An 18,444-nucleotide genomic window follows, 5' to 3' on the forward strand; every position below is an offset into this window, starting at 1 on the left:
CCAGTTACTCTTAGCCTGTTTACTGCCTCCTGCCTGCCCTTCCCCCTCGTGTGTCCTGCCCCACCTCATCTGTTCTGCTGGTCACGCCCCTCATCGTAGGGTGGAGGGAAAACAGCTTTCTTTGATACTTATTGATGAAGTATCGTGACCGTAAGAACTGTAAACAACTCGGTCTCAGTTTCTCATAAATAAAATATGCACTGGTATGAAAACATCCTCACTATGTTACAATACTCATAGGCAACATGTACAATTAGCCTGGCACTGGGACATTCAATTTCTACTACAAAAATACATTTACCTTCGTCACCTGCCTGTCTCGTGTTCCTGTGGGTGCGTCAGGTCAGTGGGTGCATGGAGTGACGCCCGCACCCACCTGACAAGTGAGCATCAAGTTGAGGCTTTATATAGAATTCAATACTAATACGTCTATATATGACAGTATTGTTTTCATGCACATAGTAAGTCACTGAATATTTTACTTCGGATTACAGAGGAATAATGACACGAGGAACATTCACAGTAATAATATCTCTGACAGTGTTTGGAAGCCAGCCTCTTGTAACAGTTCAAATCAAAGGTACTGGGGACATAAAATGAAAAAAAAAAAAAATATATATAATGCATAACTTATTTATTATTCATTTATCATTCATCAGAAAGAGAGAGAGAGAGAGAGAGAGAGAGAGAGAGAGAGAGAGAGAGAGAGAGAGAGAGAGAGAGAGAGAGAGAGAGAGAGAGAGAGAGAGAGAGATTGAATAAACAGGAAACTAAACAATTAATTATATTCTTAAATTTCTAAATCTGTTTGGTTGTCTATCTGTCTGTCACTGTTTTCTTTTCCTCTCTAATCTTCTTTTCCGTCTATTTTGTGCTTTTCACACTTTCCAGTAAGTCATTGGCTGTGGAGAGAGAGAGAGAGAGAGAGAGAGAGAGAGAGAGAGAGAGAGAGAGAGAGAGAGAGAGAGAGAGAGAGAGAGAGAGAGAGAGAGAGATTAGTAATGTTGTAAAGACAGTATTTTCATTTGTCATCATTTATTGTTGTTATTGTTATTATGTGCAAACTCGAATGCAAGAATAAAAATAATCCAAAATACAAAAAAGACAAACCTCAATGACAACAACAACAACAACAACAACAACAACAACAATAATAATAATAATAATAATAATAATAACAACAACAACAGCAGTAATAATAACTTACCATAGCATTTCACATCAATGTCGACAAGATAGCCGCGGCGAGGCACAACCCAGAGGCCATTGCGACACAAAATAGTCTCCGTGCGTTTGTTGCTTAGCATTATGTGGCCCGGGTGACACTGTATCTTCATTCTGGGGGGGAGAGAGAGAGAGAGAGAGAGAGAGAGAGAGAGAGAGAGAGAGAGAGAGAGAGAGAGAGAGAGAGAGAGAGAGAGAGAGAGAGAGAGAGAGAGGGGTTAGGAAAATAAATTAAATAATAGCAATAAAAAAATGTTTGTATCGTATGTTTTTCGGAATATTATCGTACTTTTGTGTGTGTGGGTGTGTGCTGTACTTTTTTTTTTCATCTCTCTCTCTCTCTCTCTGTCTCTCTCTGACACTCGAAAATCTATCTTTATCAACCAGTCTATCTATATTTGCGTATCTATCTGTCCACCAATCTATCTATCCATTTATCTAACCTACTCACTCATTCGCCCCCTGCCTAACCTAATCTAACCTTGAGGACGTCCCGCCGATAGAGGCATGGGCGAGCTGTGACGTCTTTGGCAGTGTACAGCGCAGGCTACCGCAAGTGGCACCCCAGTACTTGTAGGGGCAGTCACACACACCCCCGGGTAGGCAAGTACCTCCGTTCTGGCAAGGGGGCTGGCATTTCATCTCTGGGGAAGGAGGAGGAGGAAGAGGAGTCATAGTATCTCAGAAAAAAAAAAAAAAAATTCAAGAAAAAAAAATAACAATAATAGACAATTAATACAACTTAATCAGTCCGAAAGTCAAACCTAAATTAACGACAAAAATACAGAAGGAAAAAAAGAGAAAAACATGAATAACTTTATAAAACAAACTACAGTATACAAAACACACACACACACACCCCGCGAGTGTAGTGGTTAGCACGCCCGGCTCGGGTTCGAATCCCGGGCACGGCGAGGCAAATGGGCGAGCCTCTTAACGTGTAGCCCCTGTTCACCTAGCAGCAAGTAGGTACGGGATGTAACCCGAAGGATTGTGACCTCACTGTGTGTGGTTTGTAAATGGTCTCAGTCCTACCCAAAGATCAGTCACTATGAGCTCTGAGTTCTTTCCGTAGGGGAACGGCGAGCTGGGTGACCAGCAGACGGCCGTAGGTCTCTCTCTCTCTCTCTCTCTCTCTCTCTCTCCCTGACACGGACACTTTCTCTGACAGTCACTCACTGACACACTCACTCTCTCACTCTCTCTCACCCACCTTGACACATGAGGGCTCCCCCGCTTAAGAAAATACCCCTCGGATAGTCCCACCTTCCCGCGCGACACTGGATGAAGGCCACAGTTCCTCCGATACTAAACTCGTGCTCAGGAGCGCATCTCACCAGCAGCTGCTCCCCGTTTCTGGTTACTTCAGCGTTTATTACAGGGAATTCAGGATCCTTACAGGTCTCAGGGTATACCACAGGGGCGGCAGGGGGCAAAGGGGCGTTGTCTGGGGGTAATTCACAGTGGTCCCCTCTGTAGTTTGTCTGGCATTGGCATTTTTGTGGTTCGATGCAGGTTCCGCCATGGAGACAGCCTAGTATCCCGCAGTACGCTATTTTGTCGAGATGCGGGAAATGATTGTTAAAAAGGATTCTGTTTAGTTGTAAGTGATTTTAAATAGATTAGAAAATATTTTAAAAGTTTGTAAATGACTAGTATTCTGTAGCTATGAAAAATGTTAATATATGACAAGGGTGTTTTGTCGACGTAGTGAAAGTTTGTTATAGGTATTCTGCCTCGTTGTAATGAACCTAAAATAAATTAGAAAAATAATGTGTAAGGATGCAAACACAGGTAAAAAAGAAAACGTAATAAAAAAAGACAGTGAAAAAATAGAACAATAGTAATAGTAACAATAATAATAATACAATTCTTTTTCTATACTCACGAAGCCAAGCGAAGTCTTCAAGAAAGAAGAAAGAAAAAATGAAAAACGTAGATCAGTGAAGAAATAATTAAAAAGATGAAAGAAAAATAGAAGAGAATAATATTTATTTATTTTATTTTCCTATACTCACGCAGGCAAGCCACATCTTCAGGCAGCCAAGGTTTGCCATTAAAAGTGAGTTTGCCAGACGAATGGTCACAATGCAAGTTGACACCCTCCAAGCCAGACGCCATCCTGTATTCATCCGCACATTCGACGTAGCATCCGCTGGTAACAGACATCAGCATTTAAAATTATGGACCATTAATTTGACTTTAAACATAAGAGAAAGAAAAAAAAAGTAGTAATAATAATAATAATAATAATAATAATAATAATAATAATAATAATAATAATAATAATAATAATCGTAGTCAACACAACAAAGTTGAATTTTAACTTGAATTTGAATAGGAGAGGAAGAAAAAAGTAAAATAGTAGTAGTAGTAGTAGTATATAATTGTTGTAGTAGTGGTAGTAGTAGTAGTAGTAGCAGTAGTAGTAATAAGAATAAGAAGAATATAGTTGTTTTCATCATACTATTCATCGCATCTAACATAACATTTGAATATAAGAAAACGAAGTAATGATGATGATGATGATGATGATGATAATGATGATGATAATAATAATAATAATAATAATAATAATAATAATAAAAATAATAATAATAATAAGATAAAATAATATGAATAGATTTTAACTCTAATCAGTTTACCTGTAGCCACATGTCACCTTGGCGTGAAGAATATCAGGCTCTTCATTGCATTCTGGAAACGAAGCAATAAACACATGAACAGATGAACAGATAGATGGATCGATTAGGTTGGTTTGAGTTAGGTCAGGTTAAATCAGGTTAGGCAAGGTCAGGTTAGGCAAGGTCAGGTTAGGTTAGGATATTGATTGGGTTAGTCTATATTAGGTAACTTTAAAGAGATTTTGTTCATGTCACCACTTCTTAAGCTCCCTACTGACCCGGCACTAATATTAACTTGATTGAGTCTGCTCCACTCATCTACCATTATTTGAGAACCTAATCTAACCTAACCCAGCCGGAGATATCTAATTCACTATCTTGTGTTCACTAGTTCACTTACGTTGTAGAGTGAAGGGCAACATTTCCGCAGGCAGAGTTTTAAAATTCGTTACAGGCGAGGGTTGGGTATTCCATGGTAACTGACGACGAGGCCTGCAGAGAGAGAGAGAGAGAGAGAGAGAGAGAGAGAGAGAGAGAGAGAGAGAGAGAGAGAGAGAGAGAGAGAGAGAGAGAGAGAGATGATTGATTAAACCCATAAACTGTTTTAAAGACAAGTTATTAGGGTTTTCAAGGGTGTTTTCGTAATTGCAGTGATAGTTTATAAAGAAATATTTACTTCAACAAGCTCTAACCCAAGTTACTGGAGGTTTCATTTTTTTATTCGTGTTTTCAAGGATTCTGCATCTTTAATAGGCTCTAGTTTGGGGTTTTCATTGGTGTTTTCATAATTCCAAAGAGTTTAATAGTCTATGTTGGAAGTTATTAGGGTTTTCAAAGATGTTTTCATGATTCCAGTAACAGTTAAATATTCTCGAGTGGAAGATACTGAGATTTTCATAAGGTTTCCATTATTCCAGTGATAGTTAAACAAGAATTCAAAATGTCAATGCAAAAAAGACACCGATGAGAACTAATGGTAACAAGAGAAGAACAAAGCCTGTTAGATAAGACAAAAGACTATCACAACTTTACCTGTTCTTGCAAGTCACGTCATTTGGAACCACGCCGAGGAGAAATATGAGAAACAGAAAAACTCCTGGGATGTTCATGATGGCGAGACGAAAGAAAACGGAGAGAGAAAGCGACTAGACTCCCAGACGCTCGCTCACTCACTGACTCTCTCTCTCTCTCTCTCTCTCTCTCTCTCTCTCTCTCTCTCCCCGGATGTTTTTATATCACTATGTATTGTCTGAAGGCGCCTCAAAGATCCAAGGAATTAAATGACCATATTAAGACAAGTTTTTTCATCCAGTCTAAAAAAAAAAAGCTTGGTGTTTTTAAATTTTTAAGTCTCCCGTCAAAGGTTTGATTTTCACGGTTATAGAAGTTATAATTATTATTTTTGTTATTGTTTTCTTGCTTTTATTTATTTTTTGTATGTGTTTTGTGATTTCTCTGTTTTATCTTTTTTTTGTTTTTCTTGTTTTCTTGAGTTCTTGTGTTTTTTTTTTGTTTTCTTGTGTTTCGTGTGCTTTCTTTTCTTTTTCTTGCATTATTTTGTGTTTTATGTGTTTTGTGTTGTTTTCTTATGTTTTCTTACTTTTTTGTTTTCTTGTGTTTTTTTGTGGTTTCTTGTGTTTACTTGTGTTTTGTGTGGGTTTTCTTGTTTGTTTTCTTATGTTTTTCTTATTTGTTTTCTCGTATTTCCTTGTATTTTGTGTTTTCTTGTTTTATTTTTATTTTCTTATGTTTTTTTTGTTTTTTGTGTTCTCTGGTTCTCTACTGTTTTATTTATTTATTTATTTTTTTTTCATATTAACGATGCAGAATACTTGTTAATCTATCACTAGAATTATGAAAATACCTTTGAAAATCCTTATAACTTTCACCACAGCCCGTTGATTAGGAGTAGTAGTAGTGGTACTAATAGAAGTAGTAGTAATGGAGGGCCAAGTGATAGTAGTAGTAGTAGTGGTGGCAGTACATACGTAGTAGTAGTAGTAGTAGTAGTAACACACACACACACACACACACACACACACACACACACACACACCTGTCTTCTTACTGATTAGCACATTTCCTGCCCAGGTGTTCAGAGAGAGAGAGAGAGAGAGAGAGAGAGAGAGAGAGAGAGAGAGAGAGAGAGAGAGAGTCTTAGCCAACTCTTACATAATGGGTTTCTTTAATCTCTCTCTCTCTCTCTCTCTCTCTGAAAAAAAAAGATTAATGAAACTACGTGTTATGAAATTTAACTGTAGAGGAAGTGCAAGAAAATAATGATAATAATGGCTTTCGTGTAATTTGTATTTGTATATTTTTTTCTGCTTCAGTTTATATACAAAATGGTAAGAAAAAGTATTCAGTGGAAAAAAAAAAAAACTACAGAAAAATTGCTCTGAGAAGCTATTTTGAAGCACGTGACTCAATGTAACTGATTTATTTTCAGTTTTTACGTATAAAAATAATAATAATAAAAAAAAAGAGTTCCCGATGCATTTTCAAACACGTGAGACAAAATCGCAAGCTATTATTTTTCATGCTCTAACTAATATGGCATTACTTAGATCTTGGGCCTGGTATTGTTTAGATCTTGTTTTTTTTTCACTTTGTATGTCTAATTACAAAAGTAACAGTTCCCATAGCACCGGGCGTGTGTATCAGGGCAGATAGGCAGTGACGGCATTCATGAGCTGAGCGCCGCCAAGGGGACAAGTGGGGTAGGCCTGGCCACAATCAGCCCCCGCCTCACCCAAGCCACGGGCGGCGCGGTACTCCCAGACGGCGCCCTCTGGCAGCACGCCCTCGCCTGGGGATACGCCGGGCCTGCAAAAGCAAGTGTAATTATGAAGTGGACACGCGTAATTTAGGTCTTATGGCTAAAAACAGTTTTCTAGGTTCACGAAGCGTTTCATAATAAATACTTAAGCTCCGAAGCATTGAACAGTAACGCCATCTGAGAGCCACACGTTCAGGCCTGTGTCTCGCTATGTGGCGCCGTCGCATTGCAAAACAAATAAACGTGAGGTTTACGAAACAGTAGTGAGGCGCCGCAATCACTGCACAGCGCCGTGACACCAGCCTAACAGACAGGTGGAGTCTGCGGCCTTGAAATCACTCCTCACCACTCCTTTAAGCTTTGCTTTATTCTCCCTCTAAGTCATTATAAGTCATTATAACCACACCAAACCATCACATTCACGGCAAACGTTCCCCTCTCCTACTCACCCAACGAGGTCCAGAATGCTGCGTTCCTCCTCACTCAGGTCTCCCTGTGCGCGGCCTCCCAGCTCACAGGCCATGCGCCGCGCACATCCACTGGCGTCCTCCTCACGAATCAAGGCCATTATGCGCTCCACGGCAGGTGATTCTTCAGCAACGGCGCGACCAAAGCGACGACGACCACCACGGAACCGTCGCCCTCTTCCTCGCCGCCGCCCAGCCAGCGCCAAGCCCGCAAGAGTTACGGCGCCGGCAAAAGCTGCTCCGGCAGCGACAGCAGCACCAGCACCCAGTCCAAGGGTGATTGTGGCCATGGTGAGGAGCTGCGGGCGGGGAAGTGTGGGTGAAGGACTGAGTGGGTGTAGGAGTGTGTGTGTTTGTGTGTTTGTGTGTTGGTGAAGGAGTGACTGTAGGAATTAATGACTGTAGAAGTCACTAAGAATATATAACACACACACACACACACACACACACACACACACACACACACACTTCACAAATTAAACCTGAAAAGCAGACTAAAAAACAGATAAACCCAAACCTAAACATAGAAACACAACCCTTATTAAACCAAACCAAACCTACCCTACCCAAAACAAACCAAACCAAACCTACCCTACCCAAAACAAACCAAACCAAGCCTAGCCAAACCTAGCCCAGCCCACTCAATCTTAGCCTATCCAAGCCAAACATTACCTCCGTCAGTGGTAAACAACACAAACAGGAGATAGAGGCAGGGGGAAGTGCATGAAAACCTTTCCTAACACCTCTTATATACTCCGCAGAACCTCTATGACCTTGGTGGAATAAAGAGAGCGGCTATGGGGGAAAAATAACGTGATACAACAACCACGCCCTTTGTCATTCCCTCAGGTAAGGACTGTGGTTAATCTGTCACACTTCTTATTTTTCTCCCCTTTCAGCTTCCTTATTCATATTTCTGGTATTTGTGCATAAAACAGCTATGGGTGCTGTTTGTTAGGAACCCCAGTGATTTTTCTGTTTCTTTTCTCTTTGCTTCTTTATTTGGTTGTGTTTTATTTTCTAAGTTCTATTTCTCGTAATTCGTAAGGTAAGAAGAAAAAACGGATTATAGCCTTTAGGAACCCCAGTGACTTTATTTTTCTCTCTTTCTCGTATGATTAATTTGTCACATTTCTCTTTTTCTATCCTAGTTTTCCTTATTTCATATTTCTCATGCTTGTGCATTTCAAAATTGCAAAAGATATTACGGATAAAAAAAAAAAAAATTCTGTATCGTTAGGCGACTCTGATTGAAAGTCTTGTCAGTGAAAAACGTATGAATCTGTTACACTTCACGGTCAGCTCTCTCCCTTACCTCTTTCCCTCTTTTCCTTTATCATTCATGCGTATTCATAAACAGCGAAGGATATATTATGGATAAAAAATGAACTATTCTTATTTTTTGGAGGTTACATTGTATCTGAAGTGCCTTGTCAGTGAAAAAATGTATTCATCTTTTTAATGTGAAAAAGAACCACCCATGAGAACACAAATAATCTGTGTGGCCTTTGAAAACATGAGAAAAAAATTATTTCGGACTTTTAAAGAAGATTAGTTGAAACTATAGATTTTATAAGGATATTTTCAGCATTCCAATAATAATTTAACAACCATCCTTCATAATCAACGTCAAAATAAAGAAATAAGTAAGTAAAACACCCTTAAAAACAAATTTCTGTGGCTTTTGAATATAAAATAATAACAATAGTGTTTAAAGTTATTTCTATAATTTTAGTGATAATTTACCGATCCTTCTTCATAATCAACGTAAAAATAAACCAATAAATAAATGAAACACCCTTGAGAACCCAACAATTCTCCGTGGCTTTTGAGTATGAGAATAAAGCATATAGATAAATAAATAAATAAAACAAATCTCCGTGACTTTTAATAAAGAGAACAAAACATGTAAAAAAGTAAATAATAGATAAACAAAGCTCCCTTGATAACTGGTCTATAAAAATAAGATAATAAACCAAAACAACCTTGGTCTGTACTCTTGAGGCACTCTGGTGGAGACATTAGAGGAGGGAAATTGATATTATAGCAATAAACACCGAGACGCCTTCCGTGTTTCCTTGGCCATGTCACGGTACAGGGAGTGAGATGATGAGAGAGTGGAGTATATAATGACAGCCATATTGTACCCATAAGTACTTTTTTTATATATATATTTTTGGTTCGTCAAGTCTTTTATTGTTTTGCTTTTGTTTGTGCATGTGGCTTAATTCTGTATTGGTAATAGTGTTTTTTTTTATTTAGTTATTCACTTGTTTATTTATTTATTTTTGAGTGTAAATATTAATAGATGAAGGTTATGATTGTACTCGTAATGGCAGTAGTAGTAGTAGTAGTAGTAGTAGTAGTAGTAACAATAGTAGTAGTAGCAGTAGTAGTAGTAGTAGTAGTAGTAGTAGTAGTAGTAGTAGTAGTAATAATAATAATAATAATAATAAACTCGAAAAAAATATACAAGAAGCAATGTAAGCAGGTAGTACGTATATCTTAAAAGAAAAAAAAAAATCTTAAGAATCATCATTACCATCATCGTCATCATTATATTTGGTCATCAGTAACATTATAAATCCCTGCTATTTTTTCCCTGCACCTCATAAATCATCAGGCGGCCGCGAGGAGGCAGATATAGAGCACATAGGAAGTAGAAAGGGAAAGTTATATTATTGTGGTTTTCCAGCTGGCATTGTAAAGGTGTGACCCTTAAATGTCTCTTCGGACTACAAGGAAAACTCATAGAAAAAAAAAAAAAGGTATAATAAAAAAAACTATTATTACGTGATAAAAAAAAAAAAGTGGTAATAAAACTACGATGTAATAAGTTATATTATTTGTGAAGTTGTGATCTCTTAAAGTCTCTTTAGGTGATATTTGAGTGATAGACCTTCTTTGTCTTGACATTAAATAATATGCATGTTTCATAGCAGGACTCCGGAAAACCTGAAAAAAAAAAAAAATTCAGGAAGAAGACGGTAGACAAATCTGAAAACACTGAGTCAGTGTGGCTCACAAATGAAATAAAGAAGGAAATACTACAGAAAACGAAAAAAAAAAAAAGAAAGCAACAGCTCCAGATGGGATAAGAATAGTAGTATATAAAGCTCTCAGTGAGTGAAACATGCAAGCAGAAATGATGAAGATAAATTAAATCACTAAGTCATAGATTAGGATTCTACAAAATGGAAGAAAAGTATGCAAGGAAAATCAACGCTGAAGACCTACAGATGATTAAAAATAGAAATAAAGGAAGATACCTGGATGGACATTAGCCTAGAGAGCAAATTAGTGATGAAGTCGAGGACACACACATTGACCTCAACTGAAGAAGATAATCCATCGGCGAAGAGGAAAGTTGACCATGCTGCGGATATGAATAGGAAACTCTTGAACTGTATTGCTTTACATATAATAACAAAAGAGAGGGATTTCGAATCCTTAGTCAGCCATACCGACACAGAACCCATTCTGGCAAAAATTTTACTTTTGAGCAACACCAAGGAAAGTCGGGAAAAAAAAACTTGAAAAACTTTGGTTAAGCAGAAATAGAATATTAAAAGCAAACAAAATACATAAACAAGTAAATAATTAAACTTGGCACATCTATGATACAGCGGGAGTCGTTAAAAAGACGCATCCCATAACATCAACAACTATTGCTACTAAGATCAAAATCAAGATCAGGCCATGGCGGTGTGCCGGGGATCCCTTTTCTCCCTGTTCTCCCTCCAATTGAGGCCGGCAGTCACTTCCCACCTGCTGCCTGCCGCCACCACCACTCAGCACAGGCACTATGCTAAGCCCCTGGCAGGTGAGTGCTGCCTGCCAACACCTGAGGAGGCACACCTGAGTCGTTTATATTGTACATAATTATTTTTTTTCCACTTGTGTAATTGTTTTATCACTAATGTAAGTATTTTCTAGCATATACTAGTGCTTGTTCGGTAATACTAGTGGGTTAACATTAATGGGTATTCTAGTCCCCACGCCACGGTAGCAGTCTCGCCCCGCAGGATCTCGCTAGGAAAACATCAAGATTTTTCATGACGATGTTTGTAATGAGTAATTGTTAACGCCAGCGAGTGATCAATGGTTAAGTATCATAAACGTGGCATTCCAGCGTCCTGACAAGCTGCACCGTGTATACAAGGGTTGTGGGTGCATCATGCAAGTCGTGTGTCATGGGAGAGATGAGTCCTCGGGCTGTTTAATTTCCCCAAAATAATAAATGTTGCATGAATTAATGTATAAGTGTTGATTTTGGGTTTTTCAGGGCTGCTTAAGAAATGGTAGTACAGATATGAGTGCCTAAAAAGTTGTTCTTGATTATGAAAAACGTTGTCAAGCAGTAAGTCCGCCATTGCACTGTGAACTGTATATTGTAGAGCTCGTATTATTTCAGCAAGCAGATTCTGTACGTATTACAGTGAATTTGTAAGAATGATATATTGTAGCTCTCCCTGCAATTTGGTATAGTCTCTCCTAATGACTAACTATTCAGAGGTCTTTTTCTTGCTTCACACGCATCCCTGACCACTATGCTCCTTGAAATTGGTAAATCTATTAGTTTAACTCCCTGCTTTTATTTTTCCTTTCTTGTTGATGCTTGTTAAGACGTCATTGCATCTAGGTGAAGCGTTGCATATCAGTGAAAGGGTTAAAGGGAAAAGAATGGTGAGCTGGTTTGTCTTAACCCTTTGTCTACTTGGTAAATTTTTCTTAATTACTTATCACTCTGAGACATCTTTACTTGTTCTACAGCCACATCCAATCTTTAAAGCAGGTAGAAATTGCAAAATCGAATCTGAATCCCCTTATTTTTTGTAGATGCTTATAAAGATTTCACATGTCACTTCTGGTGCTGTTAACTGATGTGGTGAAATAGTGAAAGGATTGATTGTGGTAATGAGATGAGGCAGGGAAGGAGTTGTGGTGTTGTGTGGTGAGGAGTGTCTCACCTCACTGCCATCATTGTGCTGTCTTGACTCTTCCCTGATGGTCTTGTCTTGTCTGCTCCCCAGGGTTAGGCAAGAAGGGCAAGTTGAAGCTCGGACCAACCGTGGAGAAAGTTGTAAGTTGCCATGCTCTCTGTGACACTTGTGGTTGTGAGGGTGGCTAGGTTAGATTTAGGTGCTGTAACCTGACCTAAGCTAACCAAGTCAAGCCTTTATCTAATCTAACCTAACCAAACCTAATCTAACATAAGCTAGCCAAATCATAACCTAAGCAAGCCAAACTTAATCTAACCTAACCTAACCAAATCTTAATCTAACCTAACCAAGCCAAACCCTAACCTAACCTAACCTAACCTAACCTAACCTAACCTAACCTAACCAAGGCAAACCTAATTTAACCTAGTCAAACCTAACCTAACCAAACCAAATCTTAATCTAACCTAACCAAGCCAAACTCTAACCTAACCTAGCCAAGCCAAACCTAACCTAACCTAACCTAGCCAAACCTAGCCTAACCAAACCAAATCCTTCTCTAATCTAACCAAGCCAACCCTAGTCTAATCTAACCAAGCCAGACCTAACCTAACTTAACTAAGCCAAATCCTAACCTAACCTAACTTAGCTAAACCTAATCCAGTCTCTTTTTCAAGCTATTTTTGGTGTTGTTTTGAACCGTGCACTAGAGTCTCACAGCTTTTGTGGACTTTTTTCTCTCTCCAGTTTTTGTTCCTCTTAGCCACACTCCTTATGTAAAAAAATAAATAATAACTGTATTAATTCCCAGTAGTAGACAAGGTGATTGATCTTGTAATCTATAAGTATTCAAAATAAGAGCGACTTGATGCTGGGAAAGATACAATTAAGTTTAGCAGTATAATTATTGTTAAAGAATCTAATAAAATAACTTGAACATGATGATAATAAGTTTAGCTACACATGTAATCATAAAAGAAATTGGATAAATAAAAACTTGACACTAGTAAGTTTTGAATGGATAAATAAACAACATGACACTAGTAAGCTTTGAATCAAGTATAACACGTATAAAGATAAAAAAATAAAAATAAAATAGATAAATAAATAAATAAAAATTGATACCAGTAAGGTGACAGTGAAGCCAACACCCCATTAAAGGATAAAAGAAAAATCACTAAAATCTCTATTCAATTTATCAACACACTTCACATTAAAGAACAAGTAAAAAAAACTTAACAGCAACAAAACCACAGTTAAGCGCACCACATTCACCACCACCACCCACAGCGGCTGCCCGTGGAGACCGACACGGAGAAGCTGGTGACTCACGTGTGTGGCTCCCATCCGGTGAAGGAAGGGCGGGAGGATGTTAAGCTGCAGGATGACTCAGAATACCCGGAATGGCTTTGGGAGCTGCGGACAGGTGAGGTGGCCGGGTGTGACTGTGGAAGTGTGGTGAAGTAAAGAGGGTGATGGTGTCAGGTGTGCACAGTGGAAGGGTAAGAGGAGGCCATGTCCAGAGAGGATGAGCTGTGTGAAGAGGGCACTGAATGAGGGAGGGATGACTGTGCACCAAGCATGAGGGAGGTTTCAAGACACTTATCCTTTAAATCTTCATTGCTCTTTGACTCTGAGCATAGCCAACTCACTAGTACTTTTTTCCTTATAGTTGCCCTTGGCTGGTGCCCTCCTACATCAACAAAAATAAAAAGAATGGAGAGCAACATGAAAACAGCACACCATGAGCACAGTTAGCATGGTGTGGAAACAGTTAAGATGTGGTGCACTTTAGGAAGTACCCTGCATCTGTTATGTTTGAAGTACAGGGTAGGGAACAGGGGCAGGGGTGAAGCAGTGTGTGCTGTGTGGCTTTGCTGTGGATGTGTGTGTGACCAACTGCACTGTGGGTTCCTGGGGTGTGGTACATTGGGCTGAGACTTCCTTTCCACTGGGGGTTGATGGGGCTGAGTGAGTTTGTCAGTGTGTGAGTAAGTGTGGTGCATGTCCGGGCCGTCCTGTGTGGGATTGCCAGCCTGGTATATAGAGGAATAGTATTTATTCTCATTCTTTTATTGGTTGTATTTATTTGTACTCATTGTTTTATTTCAGATGTGTACTTATCTTTATTTTGAGCAAGCAATTTATTTACTCATTCTCATATCTTGAACAAGTGATATATGCATTCTCATTCTCTTCTTTTTAACTTGGATTAGTTTATTCTGTTCCTATTTTGAGCATGAGGGAGAGTGAGCAGCTTTCCCCGGTACCATCCTGTGTGCTGTCAGTGGCTCGTTAAAGCAAGGCAGGCATGGAAGAAGGAGGTTTCTGAGTCATGGTGGAGAGTTGTTGAAGCTTTTGTTGGTTCTCTTATAGGATTTACAATATTTACAAGGAGTAGGAAGCTTGTGTTCGTGTCTGAATCTGCCCTCCTTCAATTGTGACCTCTTTCATTTATTTATTTATTTATTTATTTACTGCTTTGTCTCGACTACCCTGTGTGGGATTGCTGGCTTGGTAGATAGATGGATGGATTGCTTTAATTTGAATGGTTTTTTATGTAAGGTGCTCTGGTCAGGGGCAACAAAAGGACTAAAAAGAAAAAAGGCCTACTTGAAATGCCAGCCTCCAAAGAATAGTCTCAAGGATTATCCAAAATTATGAGGAAAACTATCTTGAAACCTTTTTGAAACGAGAAAGTAAGGCAGCCAGCAGGAAGCCGTGGCAGTACTTGCATGATACACCCTTAACTATTTCCATCTATTATCCTCATCTGAAAAACTGACTACCAGAGCACTCCCTCATTCATCCAGCTACCCCACAGGACCTGACCAGCACTCTCTCACTCACAGGCAAGCCACCCCCCCTCCGTGACCTGGACCCAAGCACCAAACAGTACTGGAAGCGGTTACGAGTCCTGGCCATGAAGGAGAACAACAAGCGCATGAAGTTGAGGAAGTTTTAGATGCTTGCTTGGAAAATGTAAGGTGGATTTTCATGCTGAGTGTCGTGGAAAGAGAGAGAGGTATAAGGGCGATTGAGGGACATGTTTTGAATGTCGGGGAAGGAATGTTTTGAAGTGTACGTCATGGGAAACCTTTGAGAGTGCGCCTTGTAGAGTAAAGCTGCTGATGTAAAGTAAAGGATGTGCTAAAATAAATAAGGCATATTATCAACACAATGCTTTCAAAAACAATATCCTGAAAAAAGCAAAAGGGTATGTTATTATCTTTCATACTGGGCTGAAAAGTTTACAATATACACCAAAATCTCCAAGGATTCTGTATAAGGGAAGCCTCACCAGTATATGTACACAGTGAATGAATATATGAATAATCTTATTGTGTGCAGAGGAGAAATGAGGGGAGGAGGGTGTTGGAGGAAGAGAAACACCAGAAAGTTTATGAATGCACTGAAGGAAGACAAAGGTAATGAGTATGACAGATTAAGAAGAGTTAGATGGACGATAGCAGGAGGGAGAGAGAAAATTTGGTGTTGGGTGTGACAGAAGATGCGGAATAGTCAGATGGAGGATGGCAGGAGGGAAAGAGGCAGACTAGAGAAAGTTTATAAATGCACTGAAGGAAAACAAAGATGACGAGTGTGACAAAAGGAGAGTTAGATGGAGGATGGCAGGAGGGAGAGAGGAGGCCTAGAGACAAGATTTATGGATGTAATGAAGCAAGACAAGTGGATACAAAAGGAACAACTGAGATGTATCATTCACTTTGGCGTTACAGTACACCATCATTTTTTTTATCAAGAAATGGCTGGAACTGCAATTTTTGGCACACCTTTCCTCTGTCGCTAACTACTTTGAGACATTCTTGCTGCATAGCCATCTCCAAACATGACATGAACTAGAAATTGCAAAATCTAATCTTTTTTTATTCCCTTTTCTTGTGCATGCTTGTAAAGATTCCATGCATTGCTCTACGCGCTGTGAATTGTTGCTCGTCACAATGAAAGGATTAAACTCATTGTTCCGAGCTTGGTTCTGTTTTTTTGCTTGGTCCGGTGCATCAGGCTGAGTCATGGGGCATCTTGGAAACCACTGATATGATGGCTGAGATTAAGTCATGGCCAACATTATACACTTACAACTTACAACTGGAAAATAAAAGGAGGATCACTATTTCTGTAACTCTCTCCACAACACAGGGAGAGGTACAGTTAGCAGGACACTGATGGGAGTAGCCTGCTGTGAAGAGGTTTGTACCTGGATGTGGACAGGCTTGAGGTGTGACAGTCCTGGGAATACCTTGGTTTAGTTCTATTATTGAGCTGGTGAACTGAGCATGGCACTGTTGATGGAGGCTGCCTGGTGAGGGTGTGACGGGAGATGACAGCTTGCATGAATTATAGGATATTGAGGTACCTTAGTCCAGCCACACATTGAATATTGGGCCTACTACTACTACAACTACTACTGCAACATAAATTCTTGCTATTGATATTGATGCAACTTGTTTAAATTCCTATCATCTGGATATACTGGAGAAAGTGGACAGGAAGAGGAGGAATATACAGTGTAGTTTTGAATGTCATTAATTGTGGATGGTTGTATGAGCATTGAAGCTTGCTGGGGATTTTGCTAGGGTTTTGAAGGGAGCGAGATTCAATAAGAGTATAAGAAAGGTGTACAACAGCAGGAGGAATGTTGTCGATTAATTTTCTGGTTGTGTTGGAATTTGCATGGGTTTTAAAGTGTTTGATTCTTTTAATATGGAGATAAATGGATAGAATAAAGTTTGAATGATATAAAGTTGATGCTTTGGTGCTGAAGGTGATAGTCTTCAGATGTTTACTTTGATGAGAAATTTGCTACTTGAAATAATGTGGAGATTCTGAAGCAAGCAAGTCATGAAGTGTTTCTGTTGCAGTGTTAAAAAAAGTAAATATGTAATAATAATGTTAGTGATTATAATAATGATAGTGATATATTTTGGTTTGAGTTAATAATAATGATTATAATAATAGCAAAAATAAAATAACCACAAATAATGATGGTGATAATAATAAAAATAATAATAGTGATAATAATGGTAACAACAACGATAATAAAAAAATAACCACTACTACTACTACTACTACTACTACTACTAGCAGTACCGTAATGAGAGGCAAGTGAGGGGCAGGTGTTGGCGCATGCCGTAGCGGAAAAGAGCCATTATTAATTCCTCTCCTAGTGTTGTAAGCTTCCTGGCAGAGTGTTGTCGTACTTAATAATTATCGTACATAACAGTGGCGTATCGTGTCTTTTTTTATTTATTTATTTATATTTTTTGTTTTATTTGTTTGAATTTAGTGTTTTCGTGGGAAGTTATTTTTTTTTTCGTGTCTAGTAAGTGTTTATTTATTTGTTTATTTATTTTTTTCGTGGTTGTAACTTAGTAACTCAAAATTATATACTAGATTATTATTATTATTTTTTTTTTGAGGGTAGTGTTATTAACTCTAAATCATGTGGTATGTTAATTTAATTTAATTTAATTTAATTTGTTATTTATTTATTTATTTTTTTCCGTGGTTAATAAGTTACTTAAAAAAATTACATGATACAGGTGAATAGCTCCTGACTTCACAACCAAGGCACTCACTCTTAAACCCTTGGAACGTTCACGAGAAACCAGGATGATAGATAAGTATTAATAACAGTGCAATTTATTTCATCATTGTGTGTTGTACCATGCATTCCTGGCCCAGGGACCCCGCATCGCCAACCCACGCTACGCCATCATCCATCATAATTATCACTCTGTCTGCTTGTGTGTATGGCGGGGGTAATGGTGGTGGTGGTGATGGTGGTGGTGGTATATCACTGTTATTCCATTGTGCACGTGAGGGGTCAGACCAGGTGCAGGATCATATTCTGAAACATCCCTCTACGCACCACTATATTCAAAGGGCTGTAGTTGTAGTGACACGATTTTTTAAGATTTTTTTAACTGTTCTAGTGACAGATTAACAAAATTTCTACATTATTAACTGGAGAAACATTTGAAAAACTGGCTAAGCATCTCTGTAGCGTTTGAAAATATGACAAATGATTTCTGAGTGTGTTTTTACGGTTCTAGTGACAGATTAACAAGATTTCTACATTACTAACTGGAGAAACATTTGAAAAGCTGGTTAAACATCTCTGTGGCCTTTGAAAATATAACAAATGATTTCTGGGTGTGTTTTTACAGTTCTAGTGACAGATTCACAAGATTTCTACATCACTAACTGGAGAAACACTTGAAAACCCTGATGATCTTCTCTGTAGCCTTTGAAATTAGCAAGTGTTTATGAATATACGGGCCTCAGTCAAACTCAGGTGGTGAGTGTACCAGTGTACCAGTGCGTTCCAGTGTGTACCGTGCTCTCCTGGTCCTGTACCGCACCTAAAGTTACATCCAAGGTAAAAG

The 18,444-nt window shown here is 38.7% G+C and overlaps 4 protein-coding genes across 5 annotated transcripts in view; 2 read left to right on the forward strand and 2 right to left on the reverse strand.

The window, feature by feature from the left end:
- Positions 1–617: 617 nt before the first annotated feature.
- LOC135094559 (protein shifted-like) lies at positions 618–5,039 on the reverse strand. Its single transcript, XM_063994759.1, has 8 exons — positions 4,881–5,039; positions 4,249–4,340; positions 3,870–3,921; positions 3,243–3,379; positions 2,438–2,776; positions 1,706–1,868; positions 1,208–1,338; positions 618–902 (listed from the first exon to the last, which is right to left on the reverse strand). The coding sequence occupies exons 1-8, from the start codon at positions 4,955–4,957 to the stop codon at positions 865–867; spliced, it is 1,029 nt and encodes a 342-aa protein (XP_063850829.1). The 5' UTR covers positions 4,958–5,039; the 3' UTR covers positions 618–864.
- A 1,098-nt stretch (positions 5,040–6,137) lies between these two features.
- LOC135094817 (uncharacterized) lies at positions 6,138–10,390 on the reverse strand. 2 transcript variants are annotated; one of them, XM_063995223.1, is made up of 3 exons: positions 10,364–10,390; positions 7,077–7,393; positions 6,138–6,674 (listed from the first exon to the last, which is right to left on the reverse strand). In XM_063995223.1, exons 1-3 carry the CDS (start codon positions 10,373–10,375, stop codon positions 6,509–6,511), a joined length of 495 nt encoding a protein of 164 aa, XP_063851293.1. In that variant the 5' UTR covers positions 10,376–10,390; the 3' UTR covers positions 6,138–6,508. The 2 variants fall into 2 exon arrangements, with proteins under 2 accessions (XP_063851293.1, XP_063851294.1); XM_063995224.1 differs by lacking the exon at positions 10,364–10,390 and adding an exon at positions 7,767–7,845.
- Positions 10,391–10,758: 368 nt separating this feature from the next.
- LOC135094818 (large ribosomal subunit protein mL54-like) lies at positions 10,759–15,208 on the forward strand. The gene is made up of 4 exons (XM_063995225.1): positions 10,759–10,917; positions 12,128–12,177; positions 13,325–13,460; positions 14,887–15,208. The coding sequence occupies exons 1-4, from the start codon at positions 10,794–10,796 to the stop codon at positions 14,997–14,999; spliced, it is 423 nt and encodes a 140-aa protein (XP_063851295.1). The 5' UTR covers positions 10,759–10,793; the 3' UTR covers positions 15,000–15,208.
- Positions 15,209–18,303: 3,095 nt separating this feature from the next.
- The window catches only part of LOC135094810 (CD109 antigen-like), a 113,033-nt gene continuing 112,892 nt past the window's right edge, over positions 18,304–18,444 (forward strand). Inside the window, exon 1 of the mRNA XM_063995212.1 lies at positions 18,304–18,437. The gene's annotated coding sequence lies outside the window, so the exon portion shown is untranslated. The remainder of the gene's footprint in view (positions 18,438–18,444) is intronic.

Source organism: Scylla paramamosain, chromosome 46, assembly GCF_035594125.1.
Source record: "Scylla paramamosain isolate STU-SP2022 chromosome 46, ASM3559412v1, whole genome shotgun sequence".
Lineage (NCBI taxonomy): Eukaryota > Metazoa > Arthropoda > Malacostraca > Decapoda > Portunidae > Scylla > Scylla paramamosain.

Coding starts and splice junctions, on each gene's coding strand:
- LOC135094818 (XM_063995225.1), top strand. CDS start 10,794: ATGGCGGTGTGCCGGGGATCCCTTTTCTCCCTGTTCTCCCTCCAATTG. Junction 12,178..13,324: donor GACCAACCGTGGAGAAAGTT/GTAAGTTGCCAT, acceptor CACCACCCACAG/CGGCTGCCCGTGGAGACCGA. Junction 13,461..14,886: donor GCTTTGGGAGCTGCGGACAG/GTGAGGTGGCCG, acceptor TCTCACTCACAG/GCAAGCCACCCCCCCTCCGT.
- LOC135094559 (XM_063994759.1), bottom strand. CDS start 4,957: ATGAACATCCCAGGAGTTTTTCTGTTTCTCATATTTCTCCTCGGCGTG. Junction 4,341..4,880: donor GACGTGACTTGCAAGAACAG/GTAAAGTTGTGA, acceptor CTCTCTCTGCAG/GCCTCGTCGTCAGTTACCAT. Junction 1,339..1,705: donor ATCGGCGGGACGTCCTCAAG/GTTAGATTAGGT, acceptor TCTCCCCCCCAG/AATGAAGATACAGTGTCACC.
- LOC135094817 (XM_063995223.1), bottom strand. Junction 6,675..7,076: donor AGCATTCTGGACCTCGTTGG/GTGAGTAGGAGA, acceptor TTGCTTTTGCAG/GCCCGGCGTATCCCCAGGCG.